This window comes from Pelobates fuscus, chromosome 5 (genome assembly GCF_036172605.1).
Source record: "Pelobates fuscus isolate aPelFus1 chromosome 5, aPelFus1.pri, whole genome shotgun sequence".
In the NCBI taxonomy this organism is placed as follows: Eukaryota; Metazoa; Chordata; class Amphibia; order Anura; family Pelobatidae; genus Pelobates; species Pelobates fuscus.
The window spans coordinates 147,731,147-147,758,644 of record NC_086321.1 but is presented as its reverse complement, the minus strand read 5'-3'; the positions used below and the strand labels follow the sequence as shown (position 1 = coordinate 147,758,644).

At 42.2% G+C, this 27,498-nt stretch overlaps 1 protein-coding gene across 1 annotated transcript in view; it reads right to left on the bottom strand.

Annotated features, from left to right (window-relative positions):
- Nucleotides 1–423: 423 nt before the first annotated feature.
- GNB1L (G protein subunit beta 1 like) overlaps nucleotides 424–27,498 on the bottom strand; it is a 102,679-nt gene continuing 75,604 nt past the window's right edge. Inside the window, exons 6-8 of the mRNA XM_063454449.1 lie at nucleotides 10,247–10,345; nucleotides 2,106–2,321; nucleotides 424–857 (exon numbers count right to left, since the gene is read on the bottom strand). Coding sequence (XP_063310519.1) covers nucleotides 600–857; nucleotides 2,106–2,321; nucleotides 10,247–10,345 — 573 coding nt within the window. The 3' untranslated portion in view covers nucleotides 424–599. The remainder of the gene's footprint in view (nucleotides 858–2,105; nucleotides 2,322–10,246; nucleotides 10,346–27,498) is intronic.

Genomic DNA, 27,498 nt, shown 5'->3' with positions numbered 1-27,498 from the left:
CTACATAATTCTTCAGCACTGGTTAGTGATGTGCAACATAGGATTCTTTCAAACACAATTTTGAAGAAGAATAAGAAAAAAGAGGAAGTAAAAGATGGGAAAACAACTTATATTATTATTGGCATTTATATAGTGTCAACTTATTCTGCAGTGCTTTACAATATTATAAAGAGGGACATTGAACAACAAATGAGACAATTACAAAATGTCACAGGAACTATAGGTCGAGTAGTACCCTGATCAATTTGTAATTGGTTTTGTACTAGATTGTAGCTATAGAGCAGAGAGTAACGGAGTATCATTTCAGTGGCTCTCTCAAGCAAATAAATCCCAGCTATATACCAACTACTATATTCTTTTAATGCAGAATAAGTAGAACTGATTCACCGATTAGCCTGCTAAAATATATACAACATTTAGGAGTAATTTAATTAGTTTACCAATGTGGCAATTTCTTTGTTTTTAGCATTGCTAAATTGAAGCCATAAAAAACAGGTGGTTGTTAAATATAAGGCAGATGTTCAGGTGTTCTTGTTGTATTCATTAAGCATAGTTTTCTGAAGATCCCTTCAAATCGTGCGCCATTTTTTTCAAGTTTGCTAATATATTGACCATACACTGATGCGTTGGTCTTTAGAACCAGCAGCGAGCAGTCTGTCTTCAGGACTGATGTGGTCTGAAAATGACACCGAATGCACAGTTGCCTTGTGATACTGTAGGACAGCTAAAGGCTTCATAGTCTTCCAACCAAATATTCGGATTCGGTTGTCCCAGCCTGCTGTAGCCAAGATCTTTCTATCTGGACGTAGGGCAATATCAGCTATTCCTGGATTGACGATCACCTGAGTTTTGTAAACCTTAAGAAAAAGAACCAAGTAATATGAGTAAATTCATAAGCTACAATGTATTACTCATAATCGTTAATTTGTACATAAAGCATTTGCAAAGATGGCAAAAGGGCAGATAGAGCACAACGCACAAATGGATGAAAGTGTTAGCAAACTTATTTTAATCTATTTTCTTTTATTGCACTACGTATAAATATATTTTTAAAAATTTTAAAAATACTTAATTCCACATATTTTTCTCCTATTGATGATGATTTTGATTCCCCTTAGAAAAGCACAAGGAAAAACTAAAACAAAAACCAACTCAGTAAAGGGACAACTGCACATGGTGTGTGTGACAGGAGGGCTCATTGTCAATGTGTTTCTTATCACTGCAAAATGTTATGCAAAATAATTCAGGATAAAGAAATGTTCGAATGACACTAATAGTCTCCCATATAACCCAGTATCTTCTACATGCTTTGTGCAATTAGTGCCATTAAGCACACATTTTGTGCTTTGATTGATGTTGAAATTCTGAAACCCGGCCTAAAAGGTCCAGCAGCTGGGTGCTTGTTGGAACCTAACATAACGTGTCACTGTGTTTATTTTGATGTGATGTCATTAGCTCAGGTACGTGGAATGTGCCATTCAAACAGCTGCTTTCAATTACTAGTGGAAAAGTGGGAAAGAAAAACTGAAATCCTTCACTCTGACTATCATTTATGTGGGAGGACCATATATTTATTTTAATAATGTTTGCTGAAGACCATTAAAAAAAACCTCATGAGATAAGGCTCATGGAAGCGGTCAGATTTCATGATTGCATTACAGCTATGCAGAAGCCTACACACATATAATCAAAAGAATTGTAAAAAGTCATGCTTTAAAATAAAAATCACATGTATGCCAAAGTGTGTATGTACAGACATATATATTGGAATAAAGGTATCTTTAAAATAAAGGTATTTATTTCACACCAAGAACCTGAAGAAAATGTAACAAAAAAGCCCCAACTAGAACAGGTAATTGGGAAGAGTAATTATAAGGTAGCAGTCCATAACTGCTTGAATATCTTCCCATTTAATTAAATAACTAAAGTAAAAAGAGAAAAACAAAACCAGAAAATGGCAACATCAAATAGAAAAAAAAATAAAAATAACCAATAACCCCACACCTATCTGTATTTTCTTTAGGAAAACTAACTAATTATTCTTCTAGCTGGTAGACAACTGATGAAAACTTGGATGAGTAGACTGGTAGAGATTATGTCCTTACCTTAAGGTTCTGCTGTTCATCAATGTTCCATACACTTAGTACATTTTCTGCAGATCCTGAAACCCCTCTGGAATGCCTGCAGTCAAAGTCAAGACTCATAATGGGATCCGTGTGGCAAGTGATGTGGCTGACCAGCCTGTGTTCCAAGACATTCCAAAGGGCCACTGACCCATTTTCATAGCCAACGAGAAGCATTGGACTAGAACCGGACTCGGGCTGGAAAAAATAAAAATAAATAACGTATTAAATAAAGTTTGGTCCAAACGTAAGATTGTTTGATATAATAAATCAAATGTTTGTCTTTTTGAAAAACAAACATTCCTAATTAAGCATTAAACGTTGTTTATCATGCAACTTCTCACATTCATTTAATCTGACACTTTATTGTCTGCTCTTCATCAAAGAAGGAAAATCAAAACACTACATCTGAAACAGAAATATTTTAGGAATGAGTAAAGATTGGAAGTTTACTCAAACAACAATCTACTTGGCTGAGGTTGGATTTGACGCAGTTACAACATTAAAGGAACACTCCATTGAAAATGTTATTGTTTTAACAATTTTGTAAGTATATCCTCAAAGAAAACCTGCATGTATTGTTTTCAGCAAGTTTTCTTGTTTTGCTTGTAAAAAGCTGCAGATATGCTATTTGCAGCCTTTGCCCTGCCCTATTCCCCAAGTACAGACCAGGAAATATTCCAATCAGAGGCTTCACTGAGAAGCCTCTCTCCTGCAGCTGCTAGTGCAATTATGGTTTTGCTACGCTTCTTAATGAGCTGTAATATAGCTCATTGAAAAGTGGGGTAGGCAGACGAGCTCTAGCAAAGAGCGCCGGCTGCTTCCATTCGCTCTGCAGAGCTAACTGAGGCTGAAAACAACCTTCCTGGCTTTGTGACAGCCAGTGAGGTGTTTCCGCACCCAATTATAAAAGTGGCGATTTCTATTGAAATCAGCACTTTTATAAACGGTCACAAATTTGACAGACTCCAGACACCTAAAGTACTTCAGCAAGCTGAAGTGCTTTAGGTGTATGAAGTGTTCCTTTAAACTGAGGTTATCTTGTAAAAAGTATCTTCCAAAGGGTTAAATGTAGTCTGTTCTCAACTGTATCAAATCAGATGGATAATTTGATGAATGGTTTCACATGTCAAAGGGCATGACATTCTGACCAGGCACCTCATCTATTTTAGCCTCTGAAATAACTCAGAGGAGATGGAACTTCAGTGGATAATGTGTCACTTTCTAGAGAAAAGGATTCCTCATCTTCCCGGAAAGAATTATAATAACCAGTCCGACAGGAACTGGTCAAGTCAGAATAAAACTCTCAGGAGAAACATGAAGTTTAAAACTTTAGATGCTGCTGTAGGCCTGTCAAGCACTAAATACAATGTATGCATTAATTCTTTCTCAGATTTATTTAGTAAAAAAACGCGGAGGCCGTGCTTTTCCCATATTGATTAATGATTTTTACAGAGACTAATTCATTTTATATCTCACAGTATGAGATGCAGAATGTATTCGGCAACATTTTACTCAAATAATAATAATAATTTTTAAAAAGCTGTTCACAGTATCTAGCAACTAATATACAAACATGCCTTAACAGAAAGCTGAAAAAAACATTATATGCACACACTATACAGAAAGCTGTAAAAAAAATTCTTTATTGTTTAGCTTGTTGATCTTTTGTTCAAAAATACACAAAATATTCTGTCCCGTTGATATTAAAAAAACAATTCCAAACACAAAACTAAAAAATAAAATCTTAAAAACATGTGTGGCACAATTATTGGCACCCCTATGAATTCATATGAGAAAAATGCATTTGAAGTATATTCCCATTGATATTTAACATTTTTTATTCATCACAATGGGTAAGACCAAGGAATATAGCTGTGATGTGCAGCAAAATGTTGTTAAGCTTCTCAAAATGGGAAAAGGCAATAAGAAAATAGAAAAAGCATTGAAAATGCCCATTTCACCATCAGGGCAATAAATAAGAAGTTACAGTCCACTGGAAATGTTATGATCAACCTGAAAGAGGATGCGTGTATAAATATTGTCTCAATGCACTAAGAAGAGGATGGTTCAAGTGGTTGAAAACATATCTAAGGGTCACAGCTGGATAATTGCAGGTTAGTTGCATCTTGAGGTCTCCAAAACTATAATCTAATGTCAGTGGCGTACACACAACCCATGGGGCCCCGGTGCGAAAACTGATCTGTGGGCCCCCCCCCCCCCCCCCGCTTACTCTGCGCGGGCTGGGGCCGCAACACATTGCGGGCGGGCACCTGGTCGCAGGGCTGCGACCCGTGCGACCGCGGTATGTACGCCAGTGCATGCATAAACACATACACTTAAAGGACCACTACAGACACCCAGATCAAATCAGCTCAATGAAGTGGTCTGGGTGCCAGGTCTCTCTAGTTTTAACCCTGCAGCTGAAAACAGCAGTTTCAGAGAAACTGCTATGTTTCACTGAGGGTTAATCCATCTCTAGTGGCTGTCTCATTGACAGCCGCTAGAGGATTTTCTGCGATTCTCACTGTGAAAATCACAGTGAGAAGACGCTGAACGTCCATAGGAAAGCATTGAGTAATGCTTTCCTATATGGGCGGTTTGAATGCGCGCGTGGATCTTGCCACGCATGTGCATTCGGAGCTGAGAGGCGGATCGGGACGGAGAGATCCCCAGCGCCAAGGGAGCCCGGCGCTGGAGAAAGGTAAGTGCTTTAGACACACACACTCTCATGAACAGACGCACACATTTACTGACAGACACACACTCAGTGACAGACGCACACAAACATACTCAGTAACAGACACACACACTAACACTAACACACTCTAAAACTAACACACTCACTAACACAATCACTCACACTAACACACTCACTAACACACACTCACTCACTCACACTCACTCACTAACACACACACAAACTAACACAAACTATCACTAACACACTCACTAACACACACTAACACACTCACTAACACAATCACTAACACACTACCACTAACACACTCACACTAACACACTCACACTAACACACTCACACTAACACACTCACACTAACACTAACACACTCTCTCACTAACACACACTAACACAAACTAACACTAACACACTCACTAACACTAACACACTCACATTAACACACTCACTAACACACACACTCACATTAACACACTCACTAACACACTCACATTAACACACTCACTAACACACTCACTAACACTAACACACTCACTAACACACTCACTAACACTAACACACTCACATTAACACTAACACACTCACTAACACTAACACACTCACATTAACACTAACACACTCACTAACACACTCTCTCACTAACACACACACACACTAACAAACTAACACTAACACACACACACACTAACAAACTAACACTAACACACACACACACTAACAAACTAACACTAACACACTCACTAACACTAACACACTCACATTAACACACTCACTAACACACACACTCACTCACTCACTAACACACTCACATTAACACTCACTAACACTAACACACTCACTAACACTAACACACTCACTAACACTAACACACTCACTAACACACTCACTCACACTCACTAACACTAACACACTCACTAACACTAACACACTCACTAACACTAACACACTCACTAACACTAACACACTCACTAACACTCTCACTAACACTCTCACTAACACTCTCACTAACACTCTCACTAACACTCTCACTAACACTCTCACTAACACTCTCACTAACACTCTCACTAACACTCTCACTCACTACCACTCTCACTAACACAATCACTAACACTAACACACACACACACTCACTAACACACTCACTAACACACACTCACACACACTCACTAACACACTCACTAAACACACACACACGTTTTTTCTGTTTTTTTTTTTTTAAATTTAATCCCCCCAGCCTCCTTACCTGTGTGAGAGCTGGGGGGATTCCCTGGGGTCCAGTGGTGTTGCTGGTCACCCGGCTGGCGGGCGCGCGAGGGAGCACTGTCCCCTGGGTGCTCCCTCTTCAGCTCCCTCGCGCGCCGCGTACTGATACCGGAGCCGGAAGATGACGTCATCTTCCGGCTCCGGTTTCAGTGCGGTGCGCGAGGGAGCTGAAGAGGGAGCACCCAGGGGACAGTGCTCCCTCGCGCGCCCGCCAGCCGGGTGACCAGCAGGGCCAGCCTCGGGGGGCCCGGAGGTGGCCGGCTCCTGGGCCCCCCAGCAGAAGAGGCTGGCCCTATGGGTACATACCGGGTCGCAGGGGCGGCCGGGCCCCCTGGTGGGCCGGGCCCGGTCCCCTGCGACCCTGGTATGTACGCCACTGTCTAATGTCACCTACATCACAAGTTGTTTGGAAGGGTTTCAAGAAAAAACAACAACTTTATTCTCATCCAAAAACAAACTCAAGTGTCTTCAGTTTGACAAACACTACTGGAACTTCAAATGCGATTGTGTTCTATGATCAGATTAAAAAAAAAAAAAAAAAAAGAGCTTCTTGGCAAGAAACACCAACGGTGGGTTTGGCGCACACAGAGAGGAAGCCACATGGAAATGTACCTTATGCCCACGGTTAAATATGGTGGTGGCTTTTTAATGTTTTGGGGCAGTTTTTCTGCCAGAGGACCTGAACATTTTGTTAGGATACATGGCATCATGGACTCAAATATCAAGAGATATTAAATGAAATCCTGACTGCCTCTGCCAGAAAGCTTAAAATGGGCCGAGGCTGGATCTTCCAGCAGGACAATGATCCAAAACATACTTTAAAATCAACACACAAATGGTTTACGGACCACAAAATCAGGGTCCAGCCATGGTCATCCCAGTCCTCGGACTTTAACCCTATAGAAAACCTGTGGGGTGAAATGAAGAGGAGAGACCACCAGCATCAACCTCATATTTAAAGGCTCTGTAAAGATTCTGTGGTCTCAGATCCCTTGCCATGCATTCTTCATCAGACAATATAGGAAAAGACTCAGAGCTGTTATCTTGGCAAATAGAGGTAGTAGAAACATAGAATGTGGCGGCAGATAAGAACCATTCGGCCCATCTAGTCTGCCCAATTTTCTAAATACTTTTATTAGTCCCTGGCCTTATCTTATAGCTAGGATAGCTTAATGCCTATCCCACGCATGCTTAAATTTCCTCATTGTGTTAACCTCTACCACTTCAGCTGGAAGGCTTATCCATGCATCCACTACCCTCTCAGTAAAGTAATACTTCCTGAAATTATTTTTAAACATTTGCCCCTTTACAAAGTATTGACTACAAAAGTGATTGTGCCACACATATATTTAAGAAATAATTTTTTGTTGGCAAAACTTGTGTTGTGTTTGCAGTTGTTTGATATCCATGATAGCAGAGTACTTTTGTGTATTTTTCTTTTTCTCTTGTTAAACACTGCAGTGGTTGTGATGATAGGAATACTCTAGTGCTTCTTGCTGGCAATGGGGGAAAAGTTTAATCTTTTACCTAGGTCCTGCCGAGTGCACAGTCTCCGCAAATGCCAAGTGAAGTGCACCGGATTAGTGACAGAAGCCAGGTGCCTATACAGCCAGTCATTCAGTAGTTGCGAGAATCAGCTGAGCACTCACAGCCAATGAATGACTCTCACCCTTTGTGTATACAACATACACAGAACAGACATCAGCCATCCTGTAACTATTTCCGTGCTGGTTGATGCTGCTGCTGGAGGTTAAGTTTCACCTCTGACAGCATTATAAAACATCTCAGAATGTGCAGCATTTCTCGGGTACGGACTCCAACCACCACAACCACTTTGAAACCTTGAAATCATGTCATGATGCTTTGAGAAACCCTTTAAATTGATTAAAATCTCAAATAAGTATACTTTACATTATAAAAGTATTAACAACTCCCTCTTGTGCCCTAATGTTTCTTTAGTCAGACAGGTCTCAGTTAATCTGTTTATCCGGATGTAACCCACATTGCATATTTAATATTGCCAACTTCACAATTTATGTTAATTTCCACCCCTCCTCTACCTACTTCTCTTATACTTACAATTATTAGAAAAACACCTGGAGGTTATAAAGCTTTCAACAGCACATTTACAAAACATCATGTACCTTCCAGTTTGTGATTGAAAAGCTGTGATTATTCACAGTCTTATCTAAGTATCTATAAATTAAACGCCCAAATACAAATGAGTGATACATAAAAATCCCCCTAAATAGACTTTATTAGAGCATTAACTTTTATTAAAGTAGTGTTTAACACACATCCGTCAAAGTGACATATTAACTCAGCAGTGCTCAGGCAGAAATAGTCATAATACCTTACAATCTCTGTATTGAATGGGAATCAGAGGTTATAACAATGATGGTCACATAACCACCAATGGTGGACGGTAGTCTCATAATGACCTTTCTTTTCATCACACAATTCTGAATGTTCACTACTTGCATAACACCTGTCTGAAAGCTGACTGATAATTGCACACGGTGCTAAATATTTAACACACATGCCACAATTAGACATTTAAAAAGAAAACAAAATAACAGTTTGATAATAGTGTATGTTTCAGTGATGGGGTTCATATAGTTACTTAAAAACATTAAGCCTCTCATCTCAATTAAGTTGTTTTCTAACGTCTCTTGGCACTGCCTTATCTTACAGTGTTAAACTGCTTTCAAACGGTTTAACACCAAAGTTCTGTCCCCAGGCACTTGTCCCACCACCTCTTTTTTTTCTGCTTGGCCACCAGGCTAATGGATGATGAAGCATTGGCTTTGATGGCCAGTGATAGGCCCATGCTTCTCTACTAGCTAAATTGCCATGGATAGAGGAGGCAGCATGATGGGCATCTGGAAGCTGGAAGAGAACTTTGGGGTTAAAACTTTTTTGAACATTGTAAGGGAAGACAGCACCTGTTGACTCAAGGCACTATAAAAACTGCATTGAGCTGAAGTGTTATTTTAAGAACTAGACAGAGGAAATAGCATGCCATATAACTGGCCCTATACGGGTTAATAATTACCTGTATATCTATTAGTTAAAATGGCAATAAACATTGTAATGAAAAAAATATAAAAACTACCCCCCCCCCAATTAAGTATTTAAAGACATACTGATGAGACTGAAGGTAGAGTAGATAATAAATGTCTCCAGAATGGCATTATTGTTTCCAAATAAAAGTTTTTTATATTGCATGACATGGACGTTCGTATACTTGCAGCCAAACTGTTAGAGTATTGGATGCAAACAAATTCTAAACTAGCAGCATCTTGGAATAATTTTTGGAAAAACAAGCTTAAAGGATCACTATAGTGTCAGGAAAACAAACTCTTTTTCCTGACACTATATACTTCCTTGGGGGTCCCTCACCCTCAGGGTCCCCCTCCCGTTAAAACCCCTTCAGCCTTAATCCAGCGGTGGGCTCCCTCGGCGCTGGTGACCTCTCCTCCCGCGCTGACGTCAGCTCCCGAGTAGAGCGGAATGCGCATGCGCGGCAAGAGCACCCCACACGCGCATTCAAACAGTCCATAGGAAAGCATTTTTCAATGCTTTCCTATGGACGTTCTGCACTTGGATGTGAATTTCGCATCCAACGTCGCAGAAGCGTCTCTAGCAGCCGTCAGGAAGACAGCCAATAAAGGTTGGATTAACCCTGCTGTGTAAACATAGCAGTTTCTCTGAAACAGCTATGTTTACATGTGAAGGGTTAAAACCTGAGGGACCTGGCACCCAGATCACTTCATTGAGATGAAGTGGTCTGGGTGACTATAGTGTCCCCTTAAACCCTTAACGACACATGCCATGTGTGGCATGTCATGATTCCCTTTTATTCCAGAAGTTTGGTCCTTAAGGGGTTAAGGATGTTGGTCACATTGTAAAGTGTGAAGCTCTGTTGACCACTGCAAGTGATCAGCACCATTTTAGACTCGATAAAAAAGAACACTTAAAAACTTGGAGATTCCAAAATATTGTTGCAATAAAAAACAATATGATAAGATACTGCTTCATTTATATAGCCGTTGCATAACTGGGCTAACTCTGCTACTCCAAATTTATGGCTGAGACTTAAACAAGCCAGGCAAGAGCAACATTTACTAATATGTAATCATAAAGACTGCATTATTTACCTTCCATAAATGCATGGCCATAGCCATTCCCCATCTGTTATTTGCATTAGGATTCATTGAACTCACAGTCTTCTTGGACAGCAGATCCAAAACTTGAACCTGTAAGCAGGATGCATGACCATTAGTTATGCTTCAATACAATTTTGATTTGCACACACAGCAGGGGTATCACTTAAGAAACAACCATGTTGAGTATCAGTATACATTTTTATGTAGGTCTGTAAAACTGTAGAAATTAATATTTTATTTATTTTTTTTGCTATATACTGGTTTAACACGTACTTTAACAGAAAAAAAATCTGTGTGGTTCAAGCAACGGGCATGCAGTGCAAGGATGCTTAGAGCATCAATGAGATGTATCTTTTACAGAATAACAGGACCAAATAAAGTTTGTGATGCACATGCAGAAACCATGTCTACAATGCTCTGTGGCTGTGCATGGTATATATGCCCAGCACACAAACACATGGCTACCACTTAAAAAACTGGGATTTCACAATGCCTATGGTGGGATATAACATGAATGGCTTGAGAAGAAAGGTATAAATAGATACCTTCCAACAAATTGGGAGGGGAGAAATGGGATGGGTCCTAAAGGGGCATTGCCAGTGACATGAACAGTTAGAAGAGTCATTTCTATAATTGGCAGGCCAGTCCACTGACATTTCAGCTTTAGGCTGATCCAACATCTACTTCAGTCCACTGACTAGTTGGCCCCAGCCTTCAGGACCATTCAGGGAGCGCTGCTGAAGCACTCCCAGCATGGACTTAGTGCTCTTGCATGGTTTTAGTTCCCATTGCATAATGAGAGTGTATCTAATATGTGCTCGTGCTGCGTAGGAACACCAGGGAACTAAAGAGGGATGGCAGGACAGGACCCCAAAATCGTTAACATTCTGTCCATAGTCAGAATACCAAGAGGGAGATTGGCATTCTTTTTCTAGTCTTCCAATAAGAAAAGAACATGTTATTCTGGATTATTTACTGTTTCTTATAGGGATCAACCGATTATTGGTCTGGCCGATATTCTGTATTTTCAGCAATATCAGTATCGGCCAATAAAGATACCGATATTGCAGACCAGGGCCCTGGATAGGGGGGGAGGGAAGGCACACCGCACTCTCACTCTTACTTACCTTCCCTTCAGCTCCCCTTTCTAACTCTCATGAGTCCCACGGCCGTCAGAGCGATGCTGCGGGTTACCATGGCAATGCTCCGCGAGAGTTAGACAGGAGAGCTGAAGAGAGTTGCTGGGAAGGTAAGTAAGAGTGTGCTGAGCCCTCCAGGACCGCCGTGGGCCCCCCCAGGAACGCCATATCCCCCCTTCCTGGCCAGGTAAGAAGCAGGGAGGGGGGACTAAAACAAAATGTAAAAAAAATTAATATTTAAAAAAAAAGTAAAAAAATAAAAAGCCCCCCATTTTACACACTTAACATACTTACACAAACACTCACTGCACAAACACACACTATGCATTCATCATATACACTACACTTACACACACAGCATTCACTATATACACACTACACAAACACACTCAGCATGCATTATATATACACACACTACACAAACACACACTGCATTCATTATATACACACTACACAAACACACTGCATTCACTATATACACACTACACAAACACACTCAGCATGCATTATATATACACACACTACACAAACACTGTGCATTCATTATATACATACTACACAAACACACACTGCATTCACTATACAAACACTACACAAACACACTCTGCATCCACTACACAAACATACACTGCACTCACTACACACACATATTCTTGAAAACATATAACAATTCTGACTGGCATGTGTATTTACCTTAATAAAAAAAAGATTTGCAAAAACAAATAAATAATATGTTCAGTTAACAGTAGATTTGTGTATAAATAGTTTATTTTTTTCAAAATGGTTAATGTACAGGTTATCGGCTATCGGCCCGGAAAGTTCACAGATTATCGGTATCGCCTCTAAAAAAAATCAATATCGGTCGATCCCAAGTTTCTTTTTTGTAGAGGTTTATGACATTGCTTTTATTTCGTAGCTTCTTAAAAATAGATTTCAGATCTATTCACAAAAGACCAAATTATATAAGATTGAAATTCCAATTTAAAAATACAGACTAACATATGTATTTCTTCGCTTTCTGGTTTATGTTGATGGTCTTTCACATATTGCCTTTTTGTAAGCGTTCTACTATTATATTGAGTGTGTTTTTTGATATACTGCACCATAGTTTTATGATTACTCCTCCCCCTACATGTCCTTTACCATCTTTAAACTTGGTGGAACCACTTAACCGTTGACGTGCCTACAATTATTGCCATCCTGTGAGCTTAACCAGTAAACTAATTTATTACAGCCTTTATATTGTACTACCCAATGTATGTCAATTTTTTTTACATTTGTAGATATTACTGTGTTGTGATGTTTTATCTATAGAGCATTGAGGAAATCTAAATACCTACAGGTTTACGATGTTATATAGTTACATAGCTGAAAAGAGAAGTGTCCATCAAGTACAGCCTTTCTCACATTTGTTTGCAACAAACTAGTTAAAAAGGGTAATACCTTTTTATCACTTCCCACATACACTGTCTTTTGTGTGTGTGTGTTCTGAGACAGAAAGGGGAGATAAAATATAACACATTTTAGCTAAGTTACCCTTCTGTGGTGTCAGTATAATTAGGTAGTATGAAATATTTATATTTTGTCTGCCACTGTTGGGAATTCTACACTTCACACAGAGCAGTCACAATTAAAATAGAAAATATATATAGAGATAAGTTAATTAAAATACTAATTTACTGACTAACAGATTAATGTCCTACAGAAACCATTCTAGCATGCTGCCAAAATTAGACCATACTGCATGTATTTAGGCGATGGTATCCCAATCAGTTCTCACCAGTAATATAAATCTTAAATTATATGTTTAGATTAGTGTTACTTTAAAAAAAAAAAAAAAAAAAAAGTTTAAAAAATAAAATGAAAAATGGCTGACTTTGCTGGAGGCTATACATGTTCTTGAGAGACTATACTAGCCTAAAATGAAGCGCACACCCTTTTTCAAATTAATATACTTTTTAAATACATTTGGTGATAGAATGAGAGAATGGTGTGTGTAACTCATAAAAAAAACAACAGCAACAAACAAACGCCTGCCTGTATCACATAACTCAGGATAAGTCTCCTCACAGATAAAATTAATCATTTATTGGGCGACAGCCAAGCAGATCTTGGCATTAGAAAGTGTCATATCGAGGATTTGTGAAGGCAGAGATGCTGCCACAAAACAATATTTACAGTTTTAGGTCTTGTGATAGATTTCTATTAATAAAAAGTATGGGAAAGATATGACCCACTACAGGGAAAATTGTGAGCTTGTGTTAAGTCATTATTGCTTTGCCAACACCCCATTAAAAATCCTGAGTAGGGGTAAAGATGACCTACAGTGTTCATTTAACCCCTTAGTGACCAGACCATTTTTCCATTTTCTTACCATTAATGACCGGGGCTGTTTTTACATTTCTACGGTGTTTGTGTTTAGCTGTAAATTTTCTCTTACTCATTTACTGTAGCCAAACATATCATATCCGGTTTTTCTCACCATTAAATTGACTTTCTAAAGATACCATTATTTTCATCATATCATATAATTTACTATAATTGTTTTTTATAAAATGATTAAATAATTCTAAAAAAATACACCTTTCCTAACTTTGACCCCCAAAATCTGTTACACATCGAAACCGCCAAAAAACACCCATGCTAAATAGTTTCTAAATTTTGTCCTGAGTTTAGAAATACCCAATGTTAACATGTTCTTAGCTTTTTGTGTGTGCAAGTTATAGGGCTTTAAGTACTTTGCTATTTCCAAACCATTTCCCCCCCAAAATTAACGATATCTTCCAGGAATCCCTGAATAACCCTTCACATGTACATATTTTTTTAAAAGAAGACAAGCTAAAGTATTAAACTTGGGGTATTTTGACTCTTTTCATGCAACCATTTTACCACCAATCTATGCCAAATTTAAAAAAAACAATACAAATAATTGGTGATTTTTTTGACACACATAACAATTTAAGAATACATGTACTGAAAACTTTAAGGGTTACTGCCAAAGAACACCCCAATATGTGTTCAGCAACATCTCCTGAGTACAGTGTCGGGTTCTCTGAGGGATAAAATACCTTATTTAGAGGGTACACATTCCAGTTTTCCAACTTGGAATTTTCACAACTGATCGTCATGCACCCATGTCCTATTCGGGACATTTTTGAAGCTGGTTAATGTAATTTACCCCCATCAAACCATATATTTTTGAAAAGTAGACACCCTAGGGTTTTTCAAATGGTGCACTTTCCATGCACTAATTCTACCACCAGTCTTTGTCAAACTTTGGGGTAGTCATTTTTTGTGTTATTTTTCTCTGACATTGTACACACATTAGGCATGGATTTTCAGTTCCTGTTATGTGTTACTGACAAAGAACACCCCAATATGTGCTAAGTACATGTTTTATTGTTTTTTCCCAAACTTACAGGGGTCAAATGTAGGCAGGGGTGGACTGACAGTCTTCTGGGCCCCCGGACAAAATTAGGTCCAGGGCCCTTCGAAGACAAAATATTAAAGTAGCACTATAATATTAGAGTAGAGCCGGGCTCCCTCGGCTCTGGGGAATTCTCCTTCCTCTGCCGACGTCAGATTCGAATGCGCATTCGCGGCAAGAGCCGCGCACGCATTCAAACCGCCCATAGGAAAGCATTACTAAATGCTTTCCTATGGACGTCCAGCTTGTCTTCTCGCTGTGATTTTCACAGTGAGAATCGCGGAAGCGCCTCTAACGAACTGTCAGTGAGACCGCCACTGGAAGCTGGATTAACCCTTAGTGAAACATAGCAGTTTCACTGAAACTGCTATGTTTTCAGCTGCAGTGTTAAAACTAGAGGAACCTGGCACCCAGACCACTTCATTGAGCTGAAGTGGTCTGGGTGCCTATAGTGGTCCTTTAAGGACTAAGTAAATGTTAAAAAGAATTTTAAAGTAAGTAGTCAAACCGTGTGAGAACAGTTTGACAACTTACCTCGGGTCTGCTGGGACATGAGGCTGTAGTAGGGCATAGGAGCAGTGGTGTGTGTGAGTGGTGCAGTGGTGTGTGTGAGTTGTGCAGTGTGTGTGAAAGGTTCAGTGTGTGTGTGTGGGGGGGGGGGTGTAGTGAGTGAATGTGTAGGGTGTGTGTGTGTTTTGGCAGTGTATGTGTGTATGGGGGGCAGTGTGTGAATGTGTATGGTGTGGGGGCAGTGTGTGTATGGGGAGGGCAGTGTGTGGGGGCAATGTATGTATGTGTATGGTGTGTGTGGGGGCAGTGTATGTGTGGGCGGGCCGTGTGTGTGTATGGTGTATATATAGGTGGGCAGTGTGTGTGTGTGTGTATATGGTTGGGCAGTGTGTGTGTGTGTGTGTGTATATGGGTGGGCAGTGTATGTGTATATATGGGTGGGCAGTGTATGTGTATATATGGGTGGGCAGTGTATGTGTATATATGGGTGGACAATGTGTGTGTATATATGGGTGGGCAATGTGTGTGTATATATGGGTGGGCAGTGTATGCAGTGTGTGTGCATATATGGGTGGGTAGTGTATGCAGTGTGTGTATATGTGTGGGCAGCGTATGCAGTCGGTGTGTATATAACGGTGGGCAGTGTATGTAGTGTGTGTGTATATATATTGGTGGGCAGTGTATGTAGTGTGTGTATATCAATGGGTGGGCAGTGTATGCAGTGTGTGTGTGTGTGTATATGGTTGGGCAGTGTGTGTGTGTATATGGGTGGGCAGTGTATGTGTATATATGGGTGGGCAGTGTATGTGTATATATGGGTGGGCAGTGTATGTGTATATATGGGTGGGCAATGTGTGTGTATATATGGGTGGGCAATGTGTGTGCATATATGGGTGGGTAGTGTATGCAGTGTGTGTATATGTGTGGGCAGCGTATGCAGTGTGTGTATATGTGTGGGCAGCGTATGCAGTCGGTGTGTATATAACGGTGGGCAGTGTATGTAGTGTGTGTGTGTATATATATTGGTGGGCAGTGTGTGTATATCAATGGGTGGGCAGTGTCTGCAGTGTGTGTGTGTGTATATATATGGGTGGGCAGTGTGTGCGTGTATATATGCGTGGGCAGTGTATGCGTATATATGGGTGGGCAGTGTGTGTATGTATATATATATATATATATATATATGTATGTGGGCAGTGTATGTATATGGATGGGCAGTGTATATATAGGTGGGCAGTGTATATATATATATATATGGGTGGGCAGTGTATATATAGGTGGGCAGTGTATATATATATATGGGTGGGCAGTGTATATATATATGGGTGGGCAGTGTATATGTACATGGGTGGGCAGTGTATATGTACATGGGTGGGCAGTGTATGTACATGGGTGGGCAGTATATATGTATATATGGGTGGGCAGTGTGTGTATATGGGTGGGCAGTGTGTGTGTATGGGTGGGCAGTGTGTGTGTATGGGTGGGCAGTGTGTGTGTATGGGTGGGCAGTGTATGTGTATGGGTGGGCAGTGTATGTGTATGGGGGGGCAGTGTGTGTATGGGGGGGCAGTGTGTGTATGGGGGGGCAGTGTGAGTATGTGGGGGCAGTGTGTGTATGTGGGGGCAGTGTGTATATATGGTTGGGCAGTGTATGTGTATGGGTGGGCAGTATATGTATATGGGTGGGCAGTATATGTATGGGGGGGCAGTGTGTGTATGGGGGGGCAGTGTGTGTATGGGGGGGCAGTGTGTGTATGGGGGGGCAGTGTGTGTATGGGGGGGCAGTGTGTGTATGGGGGGCAGTGTGTGTATGGGGGCAGTGTGTGTATATGGGGGGGCAGTGTGTATATATGGGGGGGCAGTGTGTGTATGGGGGGGGCAGTGTGTGTATGGGGGGCAGTGTGTGTATGTGGGGGGCAGTGTGTGTATGTGGGGGGGCAGTGTGTGTATGTGGGGGGGCAGTGTGTGTATGGGGGGCAGTGTGCATGTGGGGGGGCAGTGTGTGTATGGGGGGGGCAGTGTGTGTATGGGGGGGGCAGTGTGTGCATGGGGGGGGCAGTGTGTGCATGGAGGGCAGTGTGTGCATGGGGGGCAGTGTGTGTATGGGGGGGCAGTGTGTGTATAGAGGGGGGCAGTGTGTGCATGGGGGGGGCAGTGTGTGCATGGGGGGGGGCAGTGTGTGCATGGGGGGGCAGTGTGTGCATGGGGGGGCAGTGTGTGCATGGGGGGGGCAGTGTGTGCATGGGGGGGCAGTGTGTGCATGGGGGGGCAGTGTGTGCATGGGGGGGGGCAGTGTGTGTATGGGGGGGGCAGTGTGTGTATGGGGGGGCAGTGTGGGCCTGCTTACCTGTAAAATCTGATGTTTTCTCCCTCCATCTCCTGAAGCAGCACTTGTCAGGCCAGGCTCCTCTTCTCACCCTCCATCCATGCTGTGAGTGCTCCGTGTGAGAGGGAAGCAGCGGATGATGTCACTTCCTGCCCCCCTCCCATCCTCACACGGAGCACTGAGCAGGCAGAGATAGAGGAGACCTGGCAGAGTGGCAGTGAGAGGTATGCTGCCAGGTCTCTCACTGAATGATGGGGGGAGGTATTAGCAAATTGATGGGTTGCAGGGGCCCTTCGACTCATTATGGGCCCCCTGCAACCTTCTTACAGCACTTTCTTTAACTTCCTTCTGCTGTGGAAATCTTTGATCTCCACAGCAGAAGCATGGCTGTGCTGCCGGGCCCCTGACTGACTCGGGCCCTCGGTCAGTGACCGATCTGCCCGACCTGTCAGTCCGCCCCTGAATGTAGGGCATTTTTTTCTTCTGCTATATTGGTTTGCTGGGCCTATGTTGCCTTTGAGACCGTATGGCAGCCCATGAATGAAAATTAACCCCTTCATGACATACCATTTGTAAAAGTAGACAACCCACAGAATTCAATATGGGGTATGTCCAGTCTTTTTTAGTAGCCACTTAGTCACAAGCCCTGGCCAAAATTAACGTTTGTTTTTGTATGTCACACATAAACTGCCATTTCACTGATGATATTATCAGTATAATACATTTTACTGCTCTAAAACACTCATCTTTGTGTAGAGTAATGTCTCATAAGTACAACAGTACCCCTCAAGTACAGGTTTTATGATGATTTATGGTGATTTGGAGGGTTACATTGTCAAACATAAGATTTGCCAATTTCTGTTATTTAAAATTTGATTGGTGTACTGGGCCTATGTTGCCCCAAAATGAAAATTAACCCCACCATGACATACCATTTGAAAAAGTTGACAACCCACGGTATTCAAAATGGGGTATGTCCAGTGTTTTGTAGTAGCCACTTAACCACAAACGCTTGCCAAAGTTTTTGTTTTTTGTATTTTTTTTAAAACAGAAAACTGCACGTTTACGGATGATATATCATCGTCAGGATAAGTTTTACTTTTTAAAACACTCATATTTGTGTTCAGTGAAGTCTCCCGAGCATAACAATACCCCCCATGTAAAGGTTGATGGTGTTTTGGAAAGTTGCGGGGTTAAATATATGGAATGTCAATTAAATTCTCTGAACTGTCTGCCTGTGTTGTCAGGCAGGTTCCTCAAATTATAATTAATACAATTACAGAATTATGAAGTTAATAGTTAAATATATATGTAGAATGTGTGTGTACATATGTCATTGTCATAAAATGTCATTCTAAATTCTAATACTAATTTTATTATTCATTTTTTTCAATTCATGTATTTATTGTTTTTATTATATATATATATATATATATTTTTAAAATTAACATAATTCTAAGTGTATTTTAATATATATAATAATATATTACTATTAAAATACACTTAAAATAATGGATTGTGTATATGTATAGAAAAGTACTTAGGTCATATATATAGCTTTACTAAACTTTTTAATAACTTTTATTGACTTTCTAAACTTTTTTGCAGGCAAATTCCGGCCACTGATTGCGAGGACCCCGCCATTACATGGCACGGGGGAGGGGGCCGGATAAGCCGCAGTGGGACTGCCTGGGATGCAAGGCAAGTCCCCACATCGCGAATCGCCGGCGGGCGGAATCCCAGCAATAAGGTAAATGCATATGTCCCGTGGACGTACCAGGTACATCCGAGGTCGATCATTTTTTGTCGGGCGCAGCTGGTACATCCACAGTCGGGAAGAGGTTAAATCTGTGTGGCAGGGTCTCGCTAAATATTGCAGATAGAATTAGGTTTGTCATATTATTATTGGTTATTTTATAGCGCCAACTTATTCTGCAGGGCTTTACAATTTTATAAAAGGGGGGAACTTAACAATAAATGAGACAATTACAAAATTATACAGGAACAATAGGTAGATAAGGACCCTGCTCAAACGAGCTTACAGTCTAGAGGAGTGGAATATACACCCTGTTCCAAATTATTATGCAAATTATATTTTTCTCATTTACCTAAATAATTGATGTAAATAACAGTCAGCATAATTCTCATGTTATCATCTATTAAGAGTACAATTCAAATTGTATTGAACAAACCTTCTAATAATAACAGTATTGTTTTAAACATAAAAAACTTACAATGCACTGTTCCAACTTATTACGCATAGTAAGTTTCAAAACACTTTATAGGTTGTAAAGAACTGAAAATTGTAATTTGTTGTGTTTGCAGCATATTTACTGAAATCAAAAGCTATTTCAATCAAACTTATAACAACATTTTAACCTTTTAAACATTTTAATAGGTCACGTTACATTTTAACATAGGACCCCTTATTTGATAGCAGCTTCACAAGTCTTGCATCCATTGAACTTGTGAGTTTTTGGCCAGTTTCTGATTGAATTTGTTTGCAAGATGTCAGAATAGACTCCCAAAGCTGCTGTTTGGATGTAAACTGCCTCCCACCCTCATAGATCTTTTGCTTGAGGTTCCAAAGATTCTCAATAGGATTGAGGCCACACCATGACTTTCTCTCCTTTTATCCCCATAGCAGCCATTGATGCAGAGGTATTCTTTGCAGCATGAGATGGTGCATTGTCATGCATGAAGATGATTTTATTACGGAAAGCATAGTTCTTCCTTCTGTACCAGGGAAGAAAGTGGTCAGTCAGAAACTCCACATACTTTGCAGAGGTCATCGTTACACCTTCGGGGACCCTAAAGGGGCTGACCAGCTCTCTTCCCATGATTCCGGCTCAAAACATGACTCCGCCTTGCAGATGTCGCAGCCTTGTTGGAACAGGGTGGCCATCCACCAACCATCCACTACTCCATCAATCTGGACCATCCATTAGGCATGTGCATGGGGAAAATATTCGGCTCGGATCGGCATCCCGAAATTCGGGACTTCATCAATTCGGGAATTCGGCACTTCGACACTTCGGCAACTTCGGATCTTAGACACTTCGTAACTTCGGATCTTCGACACTTCAGAACTTCGGCAACTTCGGAACTCCGGCATTTCGGGAAGCACTCGAATGTCCGAATTACCTGAAATTCTGGCGAATTTTAATTCGGACCGAAACGAATTGCACATGTCTACCATCCATGGGTGCACGGCACTCATCAGTGAACAGGACTGTTTGAAAGTTAGTCTTCATGTATTTTTCTGCCCAATGCAGCAGTTTCTGCTTGTGAGCATTGGTTAGTGGTGGCCGAATAGAAGGTTTATGCACAGTTGCAAGACTCTGGAGGACTCTACAACTTGATGTCCGTGGGACTTCAGAGGCACCAGCAGCTTCAAATATCTGTTTGCTGCTATGTAATGGTATTTTAGCAGCTGCTCTCTTGATATGATGCATGGATCTGACAGAAATCTTTCTCAATGTGCCTTTATATGCACAAACCCGCCTGTGCTCTGAATCAGCCACAAATCTCTTAATAGTGTGATGATCACGCTTAAGTTTTCGTGAAATATCGAATGTTTTCATACCTCGTCCAAGGCATTGAACTATTTCACTCTTTTCGGCAGCAGAGAGATCCTTTTTCTTCCCCATATTGCATGAAAATGGTGCTCTGCTTAATAATGTGGAACACCCTCCTTTAGTAGTTGTTCCTTAAATTGGGCTCACCTGGCAATCTAATTATCACAGGTGTCCGAGATTGTTTTCAGTGATCAAAAGAGCCATGAGACACAATGCCATCCATGAGTTAAACTGAAAAACAAAATATTCAATCTTTGTGACACTTAAATAGAATTTGCATAATAATTTGGAACAGGGTGTAAAGAGTAGGAATGCCATCAAAGTGTACAGCAAACAAACAAGGTTGGAAAGTAGCAGAACTGGAGGTGAGAGTGGAGTGTGGTTCTTTAGGACAGAGACAGATATGTGATATAGAAGTTACTCTGAAAGGCCATAAGCATTCCTGAAGAGATGGGTTTTGGGGGACTTCTTAAACAATTGAAGACTAGGGGAGAGTATTATAGGGGTAGGCAGGAAAGGAGCAACCTGTGAAAAGTTCTGCAAGCGCGAGTTAACAGTAAGGGTGCAAGCAGAAAAGGTAACCGGCAGAGCGGAGATACGGAGAAGGGGCATACCTATGAATCAGTAAAGAAATATAAAATGGGCTAGACATGTTTAGATCTTTATAGGTAAGGGTTAGTATTTTGAATTGACAACTGTAGGGTACAGGAAGCCAGTGTAAGGGTTGACAGAGGGGAGAGGTATGGGAGGAGCGATAGGTGAGAAAGATCAGCCTGGCAACAGCCTTCATTACAGATTGTAGCAGGGCAATTTGGCTTAACAGAGCATGAGCTTAACAGAGCAAGAGCTTAACAGAGCATGAACAAGCTCCTTGGCAGAATCTTGTGGAAGAATGGGGTGTATGTGGGCAATGTTTTAAAGGTGGAATCGACAGGTTTTAGCAACATACTGGATATGAGGGGCAAAAGTGAGGCCAGGATCAAAGATAACACCAAGGCAAAGAACTTGCAAAGAGAGACTGATGCAGCTATCAAATTGCAGGGAAAGGCAAAAGAGGAGGATCAGTATTATGAGGAGGAATTATAACTAGCTCCGTTTTAGAGAAGTTGAGTTTCAGAAAGCGGGAGGACATCTAGTCAGAGATTGAAGAAAGGCAAGCAGTGACACAATGTAGGACAGCGGGAGAGAGATCAGGGTAGGAGAGATATATCTCGGTCTCATCAGCGTATACATGGTAGCAGAATCCAAAGGAATTAATGAGTTTGCCAAGAGAGGCAGTATAGAGAGAAAAGAAGTGTATCAAGAACAGATCCTTGGGGGACTCCAACTGAGACAGGATGAGGGGTCATTGGAAAATGAGACACTGAACGAACATTGGGAGATTTAGGAGTAGAACCACGATAGGACAGTGTCACAGAGACCAAGGGATTGAAGAGTTTGGATATATGCAAATAACTTAAAATAGGCTTAGATGTTTTGAGGCTCTATGGCTACAATAAAGGGATACTCCAGGCTAAAATTGTCTCTATTCCATTTAATGCATTATGCAGATAATGCACCAAAAATAAAATTAACCCCTTAAGGACACAGCTTCAGAAGTAAAAGGTTAGTATGACAGAAAATTTCCGTCATGTGTTCTTAAGAAGTTAATGAACAATACATGTATAAATATCAATGCTTGGTCATACAAACTTATGAGAGTATCAGTGAGCACACACACTTAAACTTGCTGTAGAATTTGATGCTTTAGAATAGGGTCCTTCAAACTCTTGCCTTCCAGATGTTACTGAACTACATATAATACAGGTACATTTGACACAGAAAATTATAATTTTATCACATGACAGGAGGCTTCGTATTTTGCATTATCTTTCTTTACTAACTCCATAGCAGCAAAGAAAAGAGTGACATAACTGAAAACCAATCACAATGCAGTATAGAGTATAAGAGGTGTAACATATTACATAATTTCCTCTTTCTTTGCTGCTCCATCACAAGATAAGTACAGATTTTGGTTTATCCTCTCTGTCCTTACACTTCTACTGTATTTCATATCATAATTGTATAACTATTATTTTCTGTATTTCTGTTATTACCCTTTGGGGGGCTATCCCCTCTATTTCTTAGGTCCCCTCCCTGGCTCTGGGACTTTTTCTAATATCCCTATCCCTTTACAGGAGGTCTTACCGGCATCTAGGGGAGGTACTAAAACCTCCCCATTTTAACTGCCTTCAGTCCGGCGGCCATTTTAAACGGCTACTACTGTCCTGTTGCAGACTCCAGTCAGTTATTACTGCCAGATACTCTGGAATACTCTCCTGAACGCTACTTTCCTTATCACAGCTCACTGTGGGACCAGTATCAGATTAGTGCTTTGCACTTGGGGTCGGTTTAAGCCAGTTGGTTTATCCTTATTCTGGCAGGGGTGAGCCCCCATTCATGTGCTTCTGAACGGACCTGTCCATGCAGGATTCCGAATTCCTGGGTGAGCCCCAGTGACAGCCCTCATCACCTCACTTGACCTACCAGTCACATAATCCTCTCAGGCTAACCATACCTACTTCTATACCACCCCCTGGTCCCCAGGCCTCTCCAAGTGTTGTGCCACAAGTGCCCTCATGCATATTCACCGGGTGAGCCCTGAGTGTGATTTTAACACCATGGAAGAATCGCAAAACCCCTCAGATCTCCAGGCCATGATTGCAGCAGCTGTAGCTGCGTCCATGGAAAAGGCCTTTGCTAAGTCGTTCCAATTGGAACAAGATGCATCTAAGCCCATTCCCAAACGGGCTCATTATGGGGCGGATTCTGAGGACTCCGATTCCTCCAGGGAGCGCTCCCACCCCCCTAAGCACCATTGGAAAGGCGAGGCCATGGGACCAAGTCCAAAGGAAAGGCCCCTGCTAAACGCAGAAGAGACACGAGCAGGTCATCCCAGAAACCCGCTCAGGCTTCCTCTGGGGAAGATGACGCAGGACCATCACACACCCTAGCCGTGGTTGACGAATGGCAGGTGGCTGCCTCCGACCAGGAGGAATCCGACTGGGACTCCGCTGCCAACTCTGACCCTTATCTTGTAAGGGAACAGACCCTGGGTGAGCCCCAGGACTCCGTGGCCACATCCTTGGATAGAAAGAGAGAGAATGGCCAAATGATAATATATATAGGAGAACAGACGAGGGGGTAACCCTAGTTAAGTTGGTAAGAGGAAAAGAGGAGACGTCTGTCACTCACCTAAATAGGTGTATATACCAATAAGATGGAGAGGTAGTCGAAAGGTAATAATACTTTATTAATAATAGTAAAAACACATAGTGCAGAGACTAGAGCACGAACACAAAAATAATAAAGAATAATAATCAATCCACCCAATCCTTTGCTCCTAATCTAATCCAGACTTAGATTAGGATTAGATAAGGAGCAAAGGATTGGGTGGATTGATTATTATTCTTTATTATTCTTTATTATTTTTGTGTTCGTGCTCTAGTCTCTGCACTATGTGTTTTTACTATTATTAATAAAGTATTATTACCTTTCGACTACCTCTCCATCTTATTGGTATATACACCTATTTAGGTGAGTGACAGACGTCTCCTCTTTTCCTCTTCACATCCTTGGATACTCCACAAGAAGGTTCAGAGATATTTCTGGACAACTCTGGCCACCGAATGTTCGATCCAAGGAACATTCACCATCCCCGTTCGGAAGAATGGACACCACCCGAACACTTGACCAGATTCATGCACTTCTGGCTCCGGAAGTCTCTAGACAAGGAGGTGAGAAAACGTATGAGATCTGAATGTCCTCGCCCGAGCCTACCAGACAAGGTAGCACACATTCACGAATTCGACCCGCTTGTGACCAGATTCATGTCCCGCGGGGGTCGGGACCCATGAAAGGGCGTGGAACGTGGCTTCAAGAGAGCCCAAGACGGGGGGCGGGGCCTGGCCGCCGGCGGGATCAGACGCGTTCTGTCTGAGCTCCTGCTCCGGGACTGGAAAAACGGCGAAAACCGCTAGAAATAGCTCACCCAGCACTCCGAAACGGCAAGCAAACTGACCCCCAGCTGCAGAGGTACACGGGGACACCCGCCAAGACCACCAGCACCTTCCCGACAAGGGCCTGGGGCACATGGGAGCTTGAGCCGGGACGAGACGGCCGCTCGCCCGGGTCTCCGGCCGGTGCCTGGCCTCCCCCCCCCCTCTGGACCGGGGGGGTTATCCCGGTCTGCATGGGCAACCGGAGGTGTGGCAAGCTAATGAATACCCTGCCGCAGATCACGGGGCAATCCTCATTAAGATGGCCGCCGCACGCCAGCCATGTGCGCGACCTACCCGCAAACGGAGCGAAGGGGAAGCCTTCCAACACTGCAGCCCCAGTGATATACCGGCTGACCATCACCAAAGGTACAGTTGATGAGCATAGAAAAAGGGGGCATTAAAAAGTAACACCCTACAGGCTAACCCCTATCACACTAAGCCACAACGACCACCGCACCCCCGATGCCGCGGGGCCAGCAAACACTGACCTGGGGGGCCGAACAAGCTTACCACCCACCCAGCACACTGCCAGAAATAGCCCTACTTAAAAGTCTGGACCAGAGGCACAGCAGCCACAGCCGCCCATTACCAAGACACCGTCTTTTCCCGCCAGAATGCTGACAAATGGGGTTACCACGGCTTGGAAGACAGACCACCTACTTACCTCTCACCCAGCTTGCAATAAACTGACCCACGAACCGACGAACAGACGCTAGTGACACCAAGCTCACCACGATGGCTGACCCAGACCCTCAGAGGACCGAGAGGGAAAAATGTATTGGAATGCAGCTGCAGCCTCAGAAAACTCGCGCACAAAAGCATACTGCTTTTATTACTCATGTTTGCCTAGCAATTGTTTAGCTTTGTGTATTAGCCCGCAGTGTTATAAGCCTTACCAATAAGCAATATGATTAGCGACATATGCAAACTTCATATATATCTATCTCACTGCAGCCTTGTATGAGAGTCATGTCAGAATAAAATGTAGATTTCCCTCCTATACTCAGACGACAGTATACCACAAACCTAGCGTGTATCCTTCATCTTGAAAATGTAGATGCCATACACCACTCTTGACAGGTATACTTTGTGCCACAGCCTCGCTACACCTAGCCTGCACGCCTCGGTTTGTTAGCACGGTTATGCTTAGGGATACCCATTGTATTTTAATTCTGATTCATAAACTTACACAAATAGGATATGCCACAGTTTATTAAGCTGGTGACACTAGCACCTCACAATAAGTCAGTCAGTTAACCAGAATCCGTACCTCGTTTGCCCTACCTTACAACTGACATGTTGATTTAACTATTGTTGAAACTGCTTTAAAATATAAAATGTGCAATGTTCAGATAAGCCATACAATTGTCTGTAAATGTAGACCTAAAAACTGTCAATAGCTGTTGTGGCTTTGCTGGTATCGTTGTATTTTTCATGCACAATAAAATAAAGAATTAAAAAAAAAAAAAGAGAGCCCAAGACAAATTGTTAGATGCCATCAGGCCATTGGCGAGGATCATGGACATGGCAGATGATGTCTATGAAAGGGCTGATGACTTCACCCCAGATATGGTGCGTGAGTGGGCACGGGATACCCGACAGTGGGCACAGAGGTGCTTCTGTTTCCTCGGGAACACTAATGTGGCCCTCTCTTCGGAGAGGTGCCGAGCAGCACTTTTCCGAATTGACGACAAGCTTGTCGAACTGGGGGATAAGGAATTGGACCCCTTGGCACAGGGCAAGCTGTTTGGGGAGGCCTTCCTTACTGAGCTTAATAAGAGGGTCAATATATTCACATCCCTCAATAAGGCACAAACGTCAATGCGGAAAGTATTCCGCGGCTCCAACACCCGAGGTGTGTTTGGGAGGGCTGGTCGACAGAGGGGCCGTGCAACCAGCCGCTTCTGGCCATCCGGCCCCCGCAACCAGGACACAGCCATTCTACATGGATTCATCTGCCCGCCATCGATTCCACCAGTTATGGGGTCGTGGCGGCCAAGGACGCTCCAGAGTGAGATTCTCCAACGGTAAGTCACCATTCTATCCTACCTCTAACCCCTTGTCATATCGCAGGTCGTGTTGCTCTTTTTTCCCAGAATTGGGCAGACCTATCCTCCGACACATGGATACTTCAGACGGTGCGGGGCTATCAAATAGAATTCGAGACGACGCCACTCCAACAGACACCCCACCACGCCCGATCCAACTTTCACGGGCGAACGC